The 18,703-nt window shown below is 42.8% G+C and overlaps 1 protein-coding gene across 3 annotated transcripts in view; it reads right to left on the bottom strand.

Annotated features, from left to right (window-relative positions):
• Nucleotides 1-18,703, bottom strand: part of efl1 (elongation factor like GTPase 1) — a 111,960-nt gene that overhangs the window by 32,826 nt on the left and 60,431 nt on the right. For all 3 annotated transcript variants that reach the window (XM_061735601.1, XM_061735610.1, XM_061735619.1), the window contains 7 exons: nt 18,022-18,185; nt 17,010-17,163; nt 15,783-15,914; nt 15,412-15,559; nt 9,946-10,075; nt 5,802-5,922; nt 592-796 (listed from right to left, as the gene is read on the bottom strand). In XM_061735601.1, the coding sequence (XP_061591585.1) occupies nt 592-796; nt 5,802-5,922; nt 9,946-10,075; nt 15,412-15,559; nt 15,783-15,914; nt 17,010-17,163; nt 18,022-18,185 (1,054 nt within the window). The remainder of the gene's footprint in view (nt 1-591; nt 797-5,801; nt 5,923-9,945; nt 10,076-15,411; nt 15,560-15,782; nt 15,915-17,009; nt 17,164-18,021; nt 18,186-18,703) is intronic.

An 18,703-nucleotide genomic window follows, 5' to 3' on the forward strand; every position in this document is an offset into this window, starting at 1 on the left:
TCGCGGGGTGGCGAGGTTTTGGTCAGCTCCGTTCCGGTTTCGTGCTTTGTTTGTGTTTTTTTTGTTGCAGATTTCCAGTGCTTGACGTGTGTTTCCGTGTGTTCCTGCTTCCTGGATTGGCAGTGGATGTCGTCATCCCCCCCCCCCCCCCCCCAAAAAAAAAAAAAAAAATCACTGGGTTTGTATGTGTATATTTATGTATGTGTACGCATATGTATGCGTGTATGCGTATATATATGTATATATATTAAATATAGTAATAATGCACATATATATACCTTTGGTTTCTACCGTCATGGTATCAATCATTAATATGTGTGCAGACAAGGTAAAAAAAAAAAAAAAAAAAAAGGAAAGGAAAAGCAACATAGGGGGGAACATTTGTAATACACATTTGACTTGAAACCATCATCCCCGCTTATTTCTGAAAGAAAATGAGAAAAGTATCTCTTGGCATCTACTTACAAATGAAAAAAAAAACATTTCACATTTTGTTTCTTTACTCATAACAAATCATATAATACAGGTCAACAGGTCTCAGTATGCTTAACTTTACTCTGGTATCTATCAGTAGAATTTCACCAGTCAGACCTGCGTGGTCCAAAGGCCCAGATACGTTCCACAGTGTTTCTCCATTTCCTCCCCTGGAAAAGGCTTTCCAGCCGGGCCTTTAGTCCAGCAATGGCGTCCAGACTTCTGCAGCTCATGTCCATATTCTTCCCCTCCTTCAAGGATGCGTTCAACTGCTCCAGAGTGCGAATCACATCAGCACTACCCTCCAACAGACAAGTCACTTCTGTCCAGAAGAAAAAGTTAAAGCCATGACTTTATTACATATTTCGAGGACGGTGTTACAGTATTGTTTTGATTGGATCCCGCTCTTATGGCTGGATGATGAACGCCACCCTGTTAGTTCTGTTTACAGTAGACCTTAAGTGTGCTTGTCACACCACCCTGCCTCGGTCCATGTAAAAAGGACAAGCTAGATCCACGTGTTAAAACCTAAAAGGGGCTAATAATTTACAACTGTGACTTACACATTATGCATCATTTTGTCTCCATGAAAAGGCATCAGGATGAGTAAGGGACTGGGTTAACAACTTAACTTTGCTAACCAACAGCATGTCAGCAAAAGCTATTCTACTGTTTGTCAAAGGAAATACAAGACAGAGAGGGGAGACAGTGAAAGATGTGGAAAGAGGGTAGCGTAAGAAGGAAAGTAGGAACTTAAATTAGATGGGCAAAAAGGAGCGATTTAGCTGATATGATGCACAAAATGATAAATATACTGTGTCCAGGTAACAAGTGAAAAAACTGTAAGACTAGAAGCACTGAAAGAGGATATCAATAAATAACGTTTCCTTATTTCCTCTTCTAGTTTGGTTGAGCACTCAGGAGTCATACACTGCATGCCACTTTCTCACGTCCATCCATTAACATTGTTGGTCTGCTCAGGGGGGAACCGGGTCAAACACCTCCCGAAGGGTCAGGTGGGCCATATGACAATATTAAATTGTGAAGGATTACAACGTGAACACGATCTTTCAAACTGCAGAGATCCTGGGATCATCAAGGTAGGACACATTCTACAAATTGAATCAGAATCAGAATCATGTTTTCTCGGCCAAGTCAGGTCAAACAAGACATGGAATTTGACTTGGTTATTTTCGCTCACTGTTCATTAAATATGCAAATGACAGCTCTTATTAACATACAATATTAAAAAGTGAAAAGTGCAACAGTATGAGGTAGATATGGTTATTGAAAGGTGCATTGTTACAGCATATGATTGTGGTAATTATTATTATTATTATTATTATGGCACAGTGGTTGATTCCTCTGAGACTCTGAGTGATGAGATTCATCAGAGAAACAGCTTGGAGGAAGAAACTGTCTCTGAGTCTGGAGGTTTGAGCTACAGGGCTCTGTAGACCTGGTCCTGGTCCTGGGGGGTCTGCAGAGATGCTACCTGCCTGGCATGGACACTAGCCTAAAACAAAGACTCGCTGCTCGTGAGCCTTTACTGTGGACAACTATGTCGTTGCCATGGGAACATGGTTCTACTACTCTGACTGGCGAGGGCGTTACTCTCCCCACCAGGATTCAGAACACGGAGGAGAACGTGACGACACGGCCCAGCAGAACGGACAGCAAGACAAATGAATGCAGGCAAAGAGTCCTCTCACTACAAACATCACAAAAGGTAAAAGTGGTACTATTTAGCAATAACATTGCACGCACGCACGCACGCACGCACGCACGCACGCACGCACGCACGCACGCACGCACGCACGCACGCACGCACGCACGCACGCACGCACGCACGCACGCACGCACGCACGCACGCACGCACGCACGCACGCACGCACGCACGCAGCAGCCCGCGGGGACACGTGAACAGCTGCAGCCGTGAAAAGCTGCAGCAGCTCGGCTCGGAAGCTGTATGGGGTCCGTGGGGATGTAGGCGTCTCACGGCGAGAGCGGAGAGCGCCGGTGCACGCGTAGACGCCGTAGGGTACGCCGTAGGGTACGCCGTAGGCTACGGCGTAGCCGTGGCTTTAGAGCCTGCAGCGCACCGCACCGCAGCGCTGCTGTGCCGTGCACCGGCGCTCTCCAGGATGGAGACAGGCAGGATGCACGTTTGGGTGGGCACAGCCCCCCCCTGCCCCCCCTAAAACCGGCCTCGCTTACAGGTGAATGAGACATGGGGTAGTTTTGCTGTAAATGTGCTGTCCAAAATGTTTAATAATCGTATGCGCGTTCGTGTTTGTGGGGGCGTGGCTTTGGACGGAGCGCTCGTGGGTGGGGGCGGGGGGGGCGGGGCTTAGAGGAAGCGCCACTTTCAAATCTTGCTAGCTCTAGGAAGTTGCATAGAATAACTTTAAACATACTGTTGGTGTATTGGAACCGTTATAACCTGCATTTGCAGTAGCATTTTCAGGCCTGTAGTGGGCATAGTTCCTTTATTTATCTGTTTTGGGATTTTCCCATAGTCCGTGAAGTTACATGAAGTGAGGTAACCGGAAGTGTTTTTTCTTCTTCTGCTCCATAATAAGAGAAACGCACAGACAGCGTGCAGATGCTCATTTTATCTCCAACCGTTTGTTTTAACCCTCCAAGTAGCAATATAAGTGAGTACACTTGTCATTGTTAGAGTGCAAGTGTAAACTGTTCCCTTTGACACTTTTATTTAGTTATGTGTTAATATAACGGTCGAGATCCGTTCGCGGACGCTAAACATGTCTGTTATTAACTGACACTGTTTTTGTATCGGCCATTAATTTGTATTTTCTGTACTTTGTGTTTCAGTTTCACAATTTGTGACATTAAACCTGTCCGACCACAACTTTGCCTGTTCCTTGGAGGTCGTAGTGTCATGAAGAGTTTAGCTGGCTGTGAATCCCAGTATATGATACACTGGTACCCCTTTTCCACCAAGCTGGTTCCAGGGCTGGTTCTGGGCTAGAGCCAGACTTAGCACCAGTTCTTTGGTTTTACACAGCCTAAGCACCGGCTCCTGGCTCTCAAAACTGGTGCTACACCAGCCCTCTTTGGTTGCTGGGCCAGGTCTAGAACCGCTTTACGTCGGGGGCTGGGGGCGGGGCTGGGGACGGTGTTACTGAACAACCAAGGCAGAGTAAACACGGAAGAGCGCCGTTTTTAAACAACGGAGCGTTGAAGACGGCGGTTAAGTTAGCAGACTCTTTTACTATTACATCCATTTATTTAATAATGGATGTAAAACAGAAGCAGCAGTGGTCTACGGTACAATCCATCAACAGTAACGTCGGCGGGCTCAGTGTGGAGCGGCAGCCTCGTCCGAGCCTGCGGGGAAGCGTTCCAGCCCTGGGACGCTTCCCCGGGGGCTCAGACGTGAGGCTGCCGATCGATCGGCGGGTTCCCGTCCCGCAGGGACGCCTCCCAGCCCGCGTCCCAGCCCGCAGTTCTGGTTCCGCGTTACACCAACGCAGAGCCTACGGCGTAGGTTACGTAACATACGCCGTAGGCTCTGCGTCGATGTACGCGGCGACGCGCGCCGTATGCCGCAATTTCTTAACAGGCGTAGCTACAACTGATATATTTCATCTATTAAACCAACATTTATCTTCCTAAATGATTTATTTCATCCAGCGTAATTCTCAACAAAGCTGCAGTCTTCTCCCCCGGGAAGACGGTGCAGGTTGAGCCGGCTGAGGAGCTGCTGTGCTCCTCAGCACAGCAGGGGCTGCCGGGGCTGCCGGGGCTGCCGGCTCTCGAGTCATTTCTTAACAGGCGTTATTTGGATAAACTAAGCCCAGGTTGGGGATCTTAAAGGTTAAAGGTTTTAAGCCTGAAAAAAATATTAAAACTTAATAAAGTGCCATATTAACAGCGCTACAGCTGAAATTAAAACAGCTTTTGGCTCTCAGCTTCCTGATCAGGGTAGGGATGGAAACGAGGGGGAGTGGTGGTGACGTATACAGTAACGTGATGACGTGGCTCTCTGGCCAGCTGCTGGCCAGCACCAGCTTGTGTAAAAGCAAACGGTTCTTACTTAGAACCAACCGCGAACCGGCTCTAGCACCAGCACTAGCACCAGCCCTGGAATCAGCTTGGTGTAAAAGGGGTATGGGTGGAACAGGACAGTTGGTATTTCAAGTCATTCATTTCCTCCATCAGTAAAACCAAGGAAACACAATGATCCAAGCGGTGTTGATTTATTGTCCTAACAATTATATGCCATTTTCACTCCCACAATCCCAACCAAAACTAGTTAAACAAATTAAATCCAGGGATGGAAACCAGTTCTGAGAATTCCACTGAAAATTATACATTTATTCAGATGTGGAGTTTATTCACTGTGGAGGTTTTTTTTCAGAATGTTATTTCAATGTTTTCAATGAATATGTAATCCCAGTAAAAAATACAATATGTTAACCTTTCCATACTTTACAATTCTGCTTATACTACAGAAATAACATTGTCATAACACACAACATAACACACTAAGGCCACAGTTACATGATGTTTTTTAATTCGGAATTAATTATTCCGAATTAAACTATTTTCCTTTGAGTTTACATGGAAATAGTAATTCTGAATTGAGGTTTACATGGAAAACGCGTTTGATGGTCTTTCTCCAATTCCTCTCCAGGTCTGGGGGTTGGGAAGGTTCTGATTGGATAGGGGGGCGGACCGGAAGTTAAACTACCGGAAGAAAAACTAGTTCTGGTGACAGACTGAACTGAACGTGTCTCTTGTTAATAGAGATTTTTATATTACATACATAGGCCCAAGACTATTTATTATTTTTCAATTCTTTTGTCTCTATTTTTTTTTACCTGCAGAGGCTCTGTGCTGATTGGCTGCCTGAATGACGCGATACACCGCTACGAAAATATGGCGGAAGCTCCGGCCGGTGGAGTTAGTTGTTAGTGGTTTCACGCATCGGAGGCCAACCGATGTAAATCACATTTTGGTTCTGTATAGACAGGACCAGAATCTTATTGGCTTGTAGATTCACATCACATTGGACGGATCATCCGAGCGGCTGTACAGACACTGCAGAATTTGGTTTCTTTCCTCCTTCTCTGAGTTGGCAGGCTGAGGGGAGACCACTTTATATATGTTAAAGCAAGAAAGAACCTGTTTTTCATAATAGGTCCCCTTTAAGTTTAATTCAGAATGGCCATTTTCATTTGGAATTAGGTGTTTACATGGTAATTTGTACTAATTTTAAATCGAATTTAATCTCAATTAAAGAGGAATTAAACTCCCCATGTAAACGCACTGTAAGACTTGCTTAATGGTCCTGGTCTTACCCGGTGGTAGCGGTGTTGCCCGGACACAGATGGTTGCCAGTCTGTTGGGAGTTGTGAGGGTAACCAGACCACTGGGGTGGATGTGCAGAGTGTCAGATGAATGAGAGACCTCTTCCTTCACCTAGCAAGACAACAGAAATGTTTTTGGAAACCAGTTATTTACAGTGTGGGATAACTCAATGTTTATGTGAAAGAATGTGTCAAACATGAAAACTTCTCCAATGCTCCACTACTCCTTTAAACTGTTTAGTTTGGGTTAGCTCTGTTACTGTTCAAATCCTCACATAGAAAATATGTTTGTAATACAACACACATTTGATAATTCATTTCCATTAATGAAAGCAAACCCCACAAGTTACTGAAATAACTTGAAACTTAAATATATATGTATATATATAATCTTGCTGTCAGTCTGACTATTAAAGGGGTAAAAATGTGGCACTCTGTTTAGTGCTGTGCACTCTGGTATGCGTCAGCACTAAACACAAATTAGAGGAAACAAGGGAAGGAATTGCCTGAGGAGGCCAGAACGAAAATTATAGACCAAACAAAAATAAAAATAAAAAATCTAGGGTCCATGGGACTGTAGTCAACGGCTCTGGGTGTGGCTGCAAGAGGAACATTGATCACAAAGCTTCTGGAGAAATGCCCTTTGGACAGATGAGACATTTTTTGAGCTTTTTGGGAAGTTACATCAGCTCTATGTTCAAAGATGCAGAAATAAAAACAAAACACTGGACCATTCTGGACCTAACTTCTGTTGAACATTTGTGATCAAAGACCAAAATCAAGCAGTCAGACCTTGGACATCTGGGGCAGTTTGTTCATAAGCAGCAGATCAGAATAACTGTCCACAGGTGCAGAAGTTGCACAAATATAAAGTTGTAGGTCTCATCATTTTTGTCTATGCCAGTTTTACGAGGCCAGTTTTTATTAATGAATGTGTTGTTGTGCAACAAATGCGTTTTTTGTCCCGGTCGTGGAACACTGGACCAGCTCTATACCCTCCGCAGGGTGCTCGAGGGTTCATGGGAATTTGCCCAACCAGTCTACATGTGTTTTGTGGATCTGGAGAAGGCATTTGACCGTGTCCCTCGTGCCATTCTGTGGGGGGTCAGTGAGTATGGAGTCCGGGGCCCTCTACTAAGGGCTGTCCGGTCTCTGTATGATCGGAGCAGGAGTCTGGTCCGCATTGCCGGCAGTAGATCAGACTTGTTCCCAGTGCATGTTGGACTCCGGCAGGGCTGCCCTTTGTCACCGGTCCTATTCATAATTTTTATGGACAGGATTTCTAGGCGCAGCCAGGGGCCGGAGGGGATCCGGTTTGGGAACCTCAGGATTTCATCTCTGCTTTTTGCAGATGACTTTGTCCTGTTATCTTCATCGGACCGGGACCTTCAGCATGTGCTGGGGCGGTTTGAGGCCGAGTGCGACGCGGCAGGGATGAGAATCAGCACCTCCAAAACCGAGGCCATGGTTCTCCACCGGGAAAGGGTGGCGTGCCTTCTCCGGGTGGGTGGAGAAGTCCTGCCTCAGGTGGAGGAGTTCAAGTATCTCGGGGTCTTGTTCACGAGTGAGGGACCGATGGAGCGGGAGATTGACAGACGGATCGGCGCAGAGTCCGCAGTTATGTGGTTGGTGTACCGGACCGTCGTGGTGAAGAAGGAGCTGAGTCGAAAGGAGAAGCTCTCGATTTACCGGTCAATCTACGCACATACCCTCCCCTATGGTCATGAACTTTGGGTAGTAACCGAAAGGACGAGATCGCGGATACAAGCGGCCGAGATGAGTTTCCTCCGCAGGGTGGCTGGACGCTCCCTTAGAGATGAGTTTCCTCTACAGGGTGGCTAGACGCTCCCTTAGAGATGAGTTTCATCCGCAAGGTGGCTGGACGCTCCCTTAGAGATAGGTTGAGGAGTTCGGTCACCCGGGAGGAGCTCGGAGTCGAGCCGCTGCTCCTTCACATTGAGAGGAGTCAGCTGAGGTGGCTTGGGCATCTGTACCGGATCCTCCTGGACGCCTCCCTAGGGGAGGTGTTCCAGGCATGTCCCTCCTCCGTAGGGAGGTGTTCCAGGCATGTCCCTCCTCCCTAGGGAGGTGTTCCAGGCATGTCCCTCCGGGAGGAGACCCCGGGGAAGACCCAGGACACGCTGGAGAGACTTTGTCTCTCGGCTGGCCTGGGAACGCCTCGGACTCCCCTCGGAAGAGCTGGAGGAAGAGCTGGAGGAAGAGCTGGAGGAAGAGCTGGAGGAAGAGCTGGAGGAAGAGCCGGAGGAAGAGCCGGAGGAAGAGCCGGAGGAAGAGCCGGAGGAAGAGCTGGAGGAAGAGCTGGAGGAAGTGTCTGGGGTGAAGGAAGTCTGGGCATCTCTGCTGAGGCTGCTGCCCCCGCGACCCGGGAACGGATAAGCGCGGACGATGGATGGATGGATGGATGGATGGATGGATGGATGGATGGATGGATGGATGGATGGATGGATGGATGGATGAATGGATGGATGGATGGATGGATGGATGGATGGATGGATGGATGGATGGATGGATGGATGAGCAACAAAAGATGCGTCTTTAGTTATTAAAGAGTTATTAATAATAGTCTGACAATTTTTAATTTGAATTTAGAATTTAATTTAATTTACAGATCAAACAATCTCAAAATAGCTGTCATTTTATGCTTTTCAGCCTGTGACCAGGGGTGGCACTATAGAGCAGAATAGCAGGAATTAGTCCAAGAACAGGTCTAGATACTACTGAAGAATAGAGGAGGAGAATTTTTTTTTTTTATTGTGCACTTCGAGAAAAAAGTCGTAATGTCAAGAAAAAAGTCGAAATGTCGAGATTAATGTTGAAATACAATTTCGAGAAAAAAAGTGGAAATGTTGAGAATAATGTTGAAATACATTTTCAAGAATAAAGTCGAAATTTCGTTTATAAAGTCGATATTTCGTGAATAAAGTTGAAATACATTTCGACTTTTTTCTCGAAATTGTACTTCAACATTATTCTCGACATTTTTTTTTTTTTTTTTTAAAGATTTTTTTGGGCTCTAGTGGCCCTTTATTCAAGCTGCAGATATGAAAGGGGTAGAGAGAGAGAATGGGGATGACATGCAGCAAAGGTGCGCAGGCCGGGATTCGAACCTGCGACCGCTGCAGGAGGACTGTAGCCTCAGTATATGAGCCGCTGCTTAACCCACTACGCCACCGAGCGGCCCTATTCTCGACATTTTGACTTTTTTCTCGAAGTGTATAATGAAAAAAAAATCTTCCTCCTGTAAAATATTATTTTTATTTTTCTCCTGCGTGGCCCTAATACTCTTCCATACAATACCAATGATACAAATATATGCAAAAAACCCACAAGCAACTTCTCTCAGAAAAATAAATCAGAATTTATTCACACATGTATTAAGACGGTCATCTGACATGTGCTTTTGGCTTTTTATTTTTACTTTTACTGTGCAATTTTTCATGAGAGAATATTCAGTACATTATTACTTTTTTAAGTTGCAAGTCATTTAAGTGACCATTGTGGATTTGTTTTTTTCTTTAATGGAAAGGTACCAACAAATCTGTAGACAGATTTTGAGACACAGAGACAGTTTCTTCCCCCAAGCTGTTGCTCTGATGAACTCTCATCACTCAGAGTCTCAGAGGAATCAATCACTGTGGAACAATAACAATACAGTAATTATAATAACACAATCATATGCTGTAACAATGCCCCTTCCAATAATCATATCTACCTCATTCTGCTGCATCTTTCACTTTTTAAAAATAGTATATATGTTATTAAGAGCTATCTTTACCATGTCTACCTCATACTGCTGCACCTTCCACTTTTTTTTAATTGTATACTGTATATGTTAATAAGTGCTTGTTTATTTACTGTTTGCTACTTTTTAAATCTGGGTACAGTGAGCGAAATAACCGGAGTCGAATTCCTTGTCGGGCAATGTTCAAACTTGGCCAATAAAGCTGATTTTGATTCTGATGTGTATTTGAAAAAGACAATTTAGCCTTTCCAGCACTTAAATTTACTGGTTAAGAGCACCTGAAAGCAAGTCTATATTTGAATATTAAAACAAGAAAAATTCCAGGCATTTCATAAAATGTACCATGAAATACAATTTAAGGGGTTAGTTCACCTGATGAATGATGGCAACTTTCTGTTGCTTGCCAAGGTCCTCGTTGACCATATCCATTTTTGGAGGACGAACCACAGTTTCTCTGAATGGAATAATGGGCTTAGACACACTGATCTCTATTTTGGCAAACCTGTAAACACAAATCAAAACAAATAAAACAGTAAGTATTGTCATAATTGCCCAAGTGTATAATGATGCGAAAAGAAATCTCCTATAGTACAGTATGTTTAATAACCTCTGTAGCAGAAACATTCTAACTTGACATTGCAATCATTTTACCAAACTGACCCTTTGATTAAAGCCAGAGTTTCCAGAAGTCATAGTAAAACAAAACATGCCATTTTGCAATCGAAAATATTAGTGTGGTTAATCTTATACAATGAGGGCCAAAGGCTTGGAATATTTGAGTCAAAAACTTAGACTGCACGCAGTAAACGGTGGTCAAGAGCAGAGACCATTTATTTAATAAATAGAAATAATTAAAAGAACAGATGGAAACGGTACACACAAGTCACAAAATAAAAAAGCTTTGATCCATTGGGACATAAAATGTTTAAAAACCTTTAGAGACACTGATCTGAGCCTAAGCAGCGTCACCGAGGGGGGGAGGCGAGTGGAGGCAAGTGGAGGCGAGTGGAGGGAAGTGGAGGCGAGTCGAGGTGAGTGGAGGTGAGTGGAGGAGAGTGGAGGCGAGTGGGGGCGAGTGGGGGTGAGTGGGGGCGAGTGGGGGTGAGTGGGGGCGAGTGGGGGTGAGTGGAGGCGAGTGGGGGCGAGTGGAGGTGAGTGGAGGCAAGTGGCGGCGAGTCGAGGTGAGTGGAGGCAAGTGGCGGCGAGTGGAGGTGAGTGGAGGCGAGTGGAGGCGAGTGGAGGCGAGTGGAGGCGAGTGGAGGTGAGTGGGTACTAGTTGCTCTGAGTAGGTACTAGTGGAAAAGCGCCAATAGTAAACAAGCGAAGGAGGACAACAACATGCTAATAAATGGAGCTAACGATGAGGACGCTCTGTAAACATGCTAATAAATAATAAGCTAATGATGAGGACTCTGTAAACATGCTAATAAATAATAAGCTAATGAGGACTCGGTAAACATGCTAATAAATAATAAGCTAATGAAGACTCTGTAAACATGCTAATAAATAATAAGCTAATGAGGACTCTGTAAACATGCTAATAAATAATAAGCTAATGATGAGGACTCTGTAAACATGCTAATAAATAATAAGCTAATGAAGACTCTGTAAACATGCTAATAAATAATAAGCTAATGAGGACTCTGTAAACATGCTAATAAATAATAAGCTAATGAGGACTCTGTAAACATGCTAATAAATAATAAGCTAATGAGGACTCTGTAAACATGCTAATAAATAATAAGCTAATGAGGACTCTGTAAACATGCTAAGCCTGATCATGTTGCACGTGCAATAAGATCCACACAAAGTCTCCTCTTCTTCTGTTACTGTGTTGTTGTGATGGGACTGTTGGTCCCGGGGCAGTCAATAGCTCGGTTCTGCCTGCTATACATGCTGAGATAACTAGAACTAGCACTGCATTATCTGCCACTAAAAGTTCCATCTCAAGAGCTTCAATTCGGCTCGGCTAAGGTGTATACATGGCTTTTAAAAATTCAAAATTGGTCTGATATAGGAAACAATTCAGCTTTCTGTTAGTGCATAAACGTACTGACTAATGCAGCCCAGAGGCCGCTCTTTTTTTGGTCAACATAAAATGCTAAGTCGAACAATGGGAGATTAACTAGGATAGCAGCAATAAATGCAGCTTCAAATACCTGAATCTACTCGATTCATGTGGATGAGATATTTTGATTCGAAAAGGTGAAAAAACCTAATAGTTTGCAAGTTTGCAGGTATGCAGCTTACTCCTTAACACCTCCTTCTTGCCACTAATCTTGAATTTAAGTTGTATTCTTAGTGACCTAAAATAATTCTGTCTCCCTCCCCGAAGGTTATTTTTTTTCTTGATGAGGAGTTATTTAAAGGGGACCTATTATGAAAAACAGGTTTTCTCTTTCTGTAACATATATAAAGTGGTCTCTCCTCAGCCTGCCAACTCAGAGAAGGAGGAAAGCAACCAGATTCTGCAGTGTCTGTACAGCCGCCCGGATGATCCGTCCAGTGTGATGTGGATCTACGAGCCAATAAGATTCTGCTACCGTCGTTAGGTAACGACAGGAGCGATGCGTGAAACCACGCCCACAAATAACTCCGCCGGCCGGAGCTTCCGCCATTTTTCCGTAGCGGTGTATCGCGTCATTCAGGCAGCCAATCAGCACAGAGCCTCATTATCATAGCCCCGCCCACTCAGAATCCTGCATAGATAATGAGGTTAGAGAATGGGAAGATAAAGACATGGCTCAGAGGCTGAATTTCTAATTTATTTAGAAAAAAACAATCAAAAGCTTGTTTTTAAGACATTCAAGGCCTGTTTAAAATAGGTATTAGATGCCATAATAGGTCCCCTTTAAAGTCACCGTTGATCTAGGGTTTATTATTGGGGAAGCACTTCACTGTTCTGGTGCGGATATTGTCCACACAGAAGTTGATTTAATCAGTCTCATCGCATTGATGCGACATCCATGTGGCTCACAGAGAACGAGAAGAGAGAAGAAAAACTAACTTAGCCGCTAAAACTTTGAAAAGCTCACAATTGTTATGTTTCCTGTTTCCATCTGTTCTTTTAATTATTTCCAGGTCCTCCAAGCTATTTATTAAATAAAGGGTCTCTGCTCTTGAACAGCGTTTACTGCGTGCTGCCACCTTGAAACTAGAAAACCAGCCCAGCGTGGAATATAAGCGTCATGGAGACAGACGGGCGAGGGAACGAGCAGAAAGAAAGACCAGAATTAATTTAAAGAGGAATGAGTGTTTAAATGATCTGGAATTATTCTATTCAGATTTAAAATCGGACTAAACCAGCCACTTACTTTGGACTTAAGTTTAATTCGGAATGGCCATTTTCATTCGGAATTAGGTGTTTACATGGTATTTTTAATCATTTTAAATCGGATTTAATTTGAATTCTGAATTAAAGTGGAATTAAACTTCCCACATAAACTACAATGACACTGGTGAACTGTCTTGGTAGATAAACAGGACGGAAAAAAGTTCAATATCCAGGTTGCAGAAATGATTCAATTCAATTCAATTTTATTTATATAGCGTCTAATACAACAAAAGTTGTCTCTAGACGCTTTCCAGAGACCCAGAACATAAACTCCCGAGCAATTATTACATAAACAATGGCAGGTAAAAACTCCCCTAGTGGGAGAAAAACCTTAAGCCAAACAGTGGCAAGAAAAACTCCCCTTTAGGAGGAAGAAATCATAAAGGGGGACCCTCCTGCCGAGGGCCAGACTGGGGGTAAGGGACGGCAACAGCACAGCAGGCAGGTGGAAGCAGCAACGGGATGACCGGGGATGGGGACCACAGGCCAGCACGCAGCTCCCGAAGCTCCGGCCCAATCAGCAAGCCCCAGGTTAGGTTAAGGGTCGGGGAAAGGTTGAGAAGGGGCAGGGCCAGGGAGAGGAGTCTTGAGGGACAAACCTCTCCCCCGCCTGCCCGGGCCGTTACCCTGCCCCCCTCACTCCCACACTGCTGTTTTGCATTCAGAATGATGTTTTACAGTAGCATGTCCTGGATTACACCATCTGTTGTTGACAAGCATTGCAATCCCACTGCCCTTGCTTTTTGCTTGACAGAGAAACACTGAAGTCTTGGATATACTTCTGCAGCCACGTTACAAATTAGGTATATGGATATCTGAAGAACACCTGATGCAACCAATCAAAGTCTTCATTAGTTGCATCAAGTCATTTTGAGACTGCAGTGGTCATTAAAAGTGGCATTTTTTGTTGAATTCAGAGAAAAGACTTATAACATTAGTTTTGTTGAGCTATTTAAATTGTTATTATTTGATTTGTTTATTGCAAACAGCTTCTAGTTTGTATATTTTGCCAATAAACCTAATTTGCAGTGGGGGTGGGAGAATTTTGATTGCAAGTGTAAATACATTCTGTAGTCACATTGTTTGAAAAAGCAAAACATTATCTTTGCTGGACTATATACAATGCTATTCAAAGGTGAGAATTGTGCGCTAAGTCAATGATAATATATATATATATATATATATATATATATATATATATATATTAGGGCTGTCCAAGTTAGTGCGTTAACGATGCGTTAACTTGACGTTCTCTTAACGCCTACAATTGTTTTAACGCACACGATTAAAAAAAAAGAAAAAAAAAAGTTGCATATCATTTCAGGCGCTTGACGGCACCCGTAGTTCGAGGAAAAGTCTGGTGAACTGAAAGATGGAGAATGAAAAGCGACTTTTGAACAGCAAGTTCACTTTCAAAAAGATGCCAGATGGTTCGCTGGACAAGACTGAAGTTATTTACATGTACCATCGATTTGAAATGAATTACCACCGAAGTACGTTGAGTCTCAAATACCAGAGAGCGCAGCGCTGCTCCGCCCCCCCCCCCCTCGTCAAAATCAGACAACGCTGGATAGCAGCTTGCAAAAAAGGACGAATCAAATCAAACTGCATTTGTTAAGCGCTTTTCTTACAAAATAAGAAATGCAACGCAAAGCGCTTTACATAAAACATAAAACTCAACAATGCTCCCCCGCGGCCGCCGCCACACACACACACACACACACACACACACACACACACACACACACACACACACACACACACACACACACACACACACACACACACACACACACACACACACACACACACACACACACACACACACACACACACACACACACACACACACACACACACACACACACACAGCGATTCGCACTGAGGATTCAGGTGAGGAAACGGCTGAGTTACTCCCGTTCCGTTACATGTGCACTTTATTTGTTTGTAATTCAGTTTTTGTATCCCCCTGTTTTTAACCCACTTAGGAGAAGGGGATATTTTTTGAGCCTTTTATTTTCCTCCATATGAGAGACATAATTACAGGGAAAATTTAACTGACCAATGCACTTCTTGTACAATGTTTGTGATGCATATAGTTCATTGTTTTACACTGAGCTGCTTAAAACAGGAATCTTAAGTTAGTCTTTCCAAGTGTAAAGTTGGGGACTACATTGTGTTTGTATTTATGAAGGAATGTTACATTCAGGTCAAAAGATTTTTTTGTGGAAATTGAATAAACATTGGCATAAAGCAGCATATTTGCCCTTTCTCAGGTTGTTAACAGTATTAAAAACATTAAAAAAAATACCTTGAGGTCATTTAGAACAGCACAAAATGTGTGAATAAATATGAAATAAATATGCGATTGTGTTAATTACAGAAATCATGGATTAATTAAGATTAAAAATTGTAATCGTTGGCCAGCACTAATATATATATATATATATATATATATATATATATATATATATGTATGTGTATGTGTATATGTATATAATTACCGGTCTCTGAGGTCGTCTAGGCAGCGCTGCAGGTGAACCTCTCCAGCAGTGATCAGAACGTGTTCTCCCGTTTCCTGGATCAGAACTTCTGCGCAGGGATCAGCCTGGTTCAACAAGCGCATGCCATGCACCAGCTTCGGCATTTCACCTACATTTCAAACATATTTATGGATATTCATCCACTGTATAACATGTGTAACAAGTGACTCAAAATCCCAGAAACCTTTGGATTTTAAAACCTATTTATGAAATAGCAAAGAAAGCTCTTAGCCAGAAAAAGAGCAGGAGCTTCTGCTTCCTGACGGGACACAAGCAGAGATATGATGCAGGTTCAGGCCAGCAGCACAGCAGGGGTGCTAGTCAAAACTAACCTGGATGTTTTGGTTCAACAGCAACACGTACAATTGGTGAGACTTCAAAGTTGAGTGGGATGAAAGGAGGACAAGCCAAAGACATGGACAGAGTAGCCGACTTCAAGACACAGTCCTCTAACCCTCCAATACCTGAATAACAGCACAAATGGGAGATAAACAGGAAACTGTAAGCAGAATTTGGACTGGATTTGGAGTATTGGAGGGGGCAAAAAAACGTGAAATAGAAAGCAAATAGAAGAAGTAAGTAAGTAAGTAAGTAAGTAAGTAAGTAAAATGTATTTATATAGCACCTTTCACAGAAAATGGAATGTCACAAGGTGCTTCACAAAAAATAAAGGCTCTGGTCACATGACCTGGTCACATGACATCAGCCTCCATGAGCAGGCTATGGTCACATGACCTGGTCACATGATCGCAGCCTCCATGAGCAGGCTCTGGTCACATGACCTGGTCACATGACCGCAGCCTCCATGAGCAGGCTCTGGTCACATGACCTGGTCACATGACCTCAGCCTCCATGAGCAGGCTATGGTCACATGACCTGGTCACATGATCGCAGCCTCCATGAGCAGGCTCTGGTCACATGACCTGGTCACATGACCTGGTCACATGACCTTAGCCTACAAAGTTGGGATTTCAGGATTGAGACGAGGATCTTTGATTATGTGCTCAGATATGCGAAAGCCATTTAAATGAAGTAACGCAAACTTTAGCGGATAGAATTTCAATCAGAATAGGACACTTAACAGTCTGGAAAAAAAAATAATACCCATTTCTCAAAAACGAATACCTTTAAAACCACATTTAACGTTTTTAATGGCCTTCAATTTGACAATTTTGATTTACTGTACTGGAAAATCAATTTCCCTTTGGAGATTAATAAAGTATTTTGAACTGAAGTTTTTATTTGCATTACAGAGTGTTTTAGTCACTTTAATTAAATTCCAGGGGAAGATCTGTTTTTATATCTTTCTCAAAAAAAATCTCCAACTGTGGTTGTATTATGACTAGACAGAAAGCACTTTCAGTGGTCAACAAAAATAGAAAGCAGCGCATAAAGGAATCCCGAGTTCCACTTCTGTTCACTGCCAGTAACCTAGCACTGTCTAGCTAAACATTTCCCATCTAAATGTTTCTCTGAGGAGTGGTCCACCCTAACTCATATGATAGGGAAACAAAAACCCACAAAAACTATATTCTAAAAAGGGGGGGGGGGGCATTTACCCAGAACATTCCCTGCAGGGACTTCTTCCAGTTCTTCTAGCTCTTTACCCATCAGCAGATAAAGCCCTTCAATGGAACAATAGGACAGATGAGGAACATCAGACACGCAATCTGATCCACCGCTGATCCAGTTGGATCCACCGCTCTCCATCAGCTAGCAGAGAAGAAAGAAATAATCAGCACTAAAAGCAAAAAGAAAGACACATACACACACACACACATATGTATGTATGTATCTATGTATGTATGTATAGATATGTGTGTGTGTGTATATTATATATATACATACATATACTGTATATATATATATACACACACACACACACACACACACACACACACACACACACACACACACACACACACACACACACACACACACACACACACACACACACACACACACACACACACACACACACACACACACACACACACACACACACACACACACACACACACACACACACACACACACACACACCAAAAATTTGGACACCTTCTCATTTAAAGAGTTGTCTTTTTTGTTGTGACCTACGAAAATTGTACATTCAAACTGAACGCATCAAAACTATGAATTGACACATGTGAAATTATATACTTAACAAAAAAGTGTTATTAACTTTAATATCTTAGACACCTTACACTTAACAAGGACACTTAGGGTCTTTGGAGGGGGGGTTCCCTGCTTTTACTGCTTCAGTCACACCCACACACTCAACACCGGGGGGGGGAGTGGGGTTTACTCCCGCTTCACAGCAAAAGGTGGCTACTTTGAAGAAACTAGAATATGAGGCGTATTTTCAGTTGTTTTTTTGTTAAGTACATATTTCCACATGTGGTAATTCATAGTTTTGATGCCTTCAGTGTGAATTTACAATGTCAATAGAAAAGAAAGGAAACTGAGAAGGTGAGTCCAAACTTTTGGTCTGTAGTGATTATATATATGTATGTATATATATATATATATATATAATTTTGAATAATATTGCCATTTTGAGTGCAATAATACCGAGTGCAAGCCTTGTGCAGGATTATACTTTGGCCCAAGCACAAACATCCTTTGACCTTTCTTGACGACCCCACTGTAGACTCGGGCGAATGCTATAAAGACCTCCTTTGCCTGCTCTTGCTTCTCTAGTGTAGAGTCCTTTTGGGTTACATTCTCAATCTCACCTGACAAAAAAATAAATAAGACAAGTTACCATTTTATGGTCATTTAGAATTTTTATGTTAGCCAAAAATGATGAGATAATAATTACAATTTCAAATCTGAATATTCAAGTAGTAACTTGGTGTGATATTTTCAAAATTTCTCATTGAAAAAGGTACTTGACAATTTAATGTGTGGATCAAAATATCACATAATATATCATAATATTCACTCAGTGAATTTACATAATCACTTGCTTGCTCGTGGTTGCAACGTTTTTTCAGATCTCGTCAGAATAATGTAAAACGGTAACGTTTTAAAAATGTGAAAAAGTAACATTTTGGTTGTTGGACGATGCTGTGAAAAAAATCAATATTTTGATGCTTCCTCGTTGTTGGGAATTATTTTCAGATCTCGCCAGAATAATAATTTGAAATTGGGAATATGTATTCCATAGTTTGACCCCCCGGTACCGTATTGCATATTTACCCCTGGTTGTAACACACTTTATTTACCCCTGGTTAGGTTTTGAACTATTATT

This window comes from Cololabis saira, chromosome 2 (assembly GCF_033807715.1).
Source record: "Cololabis saira isolate AMF1-May2022 chromosome 2, fColSai1.1, whole genome shotgun sequence".
Lineage (NCBI taxonomy): Eukaryota > Metazoa > Chordata > Actinopteri > Beloniformes > Belonidae > Cololabis > Cololabis saira.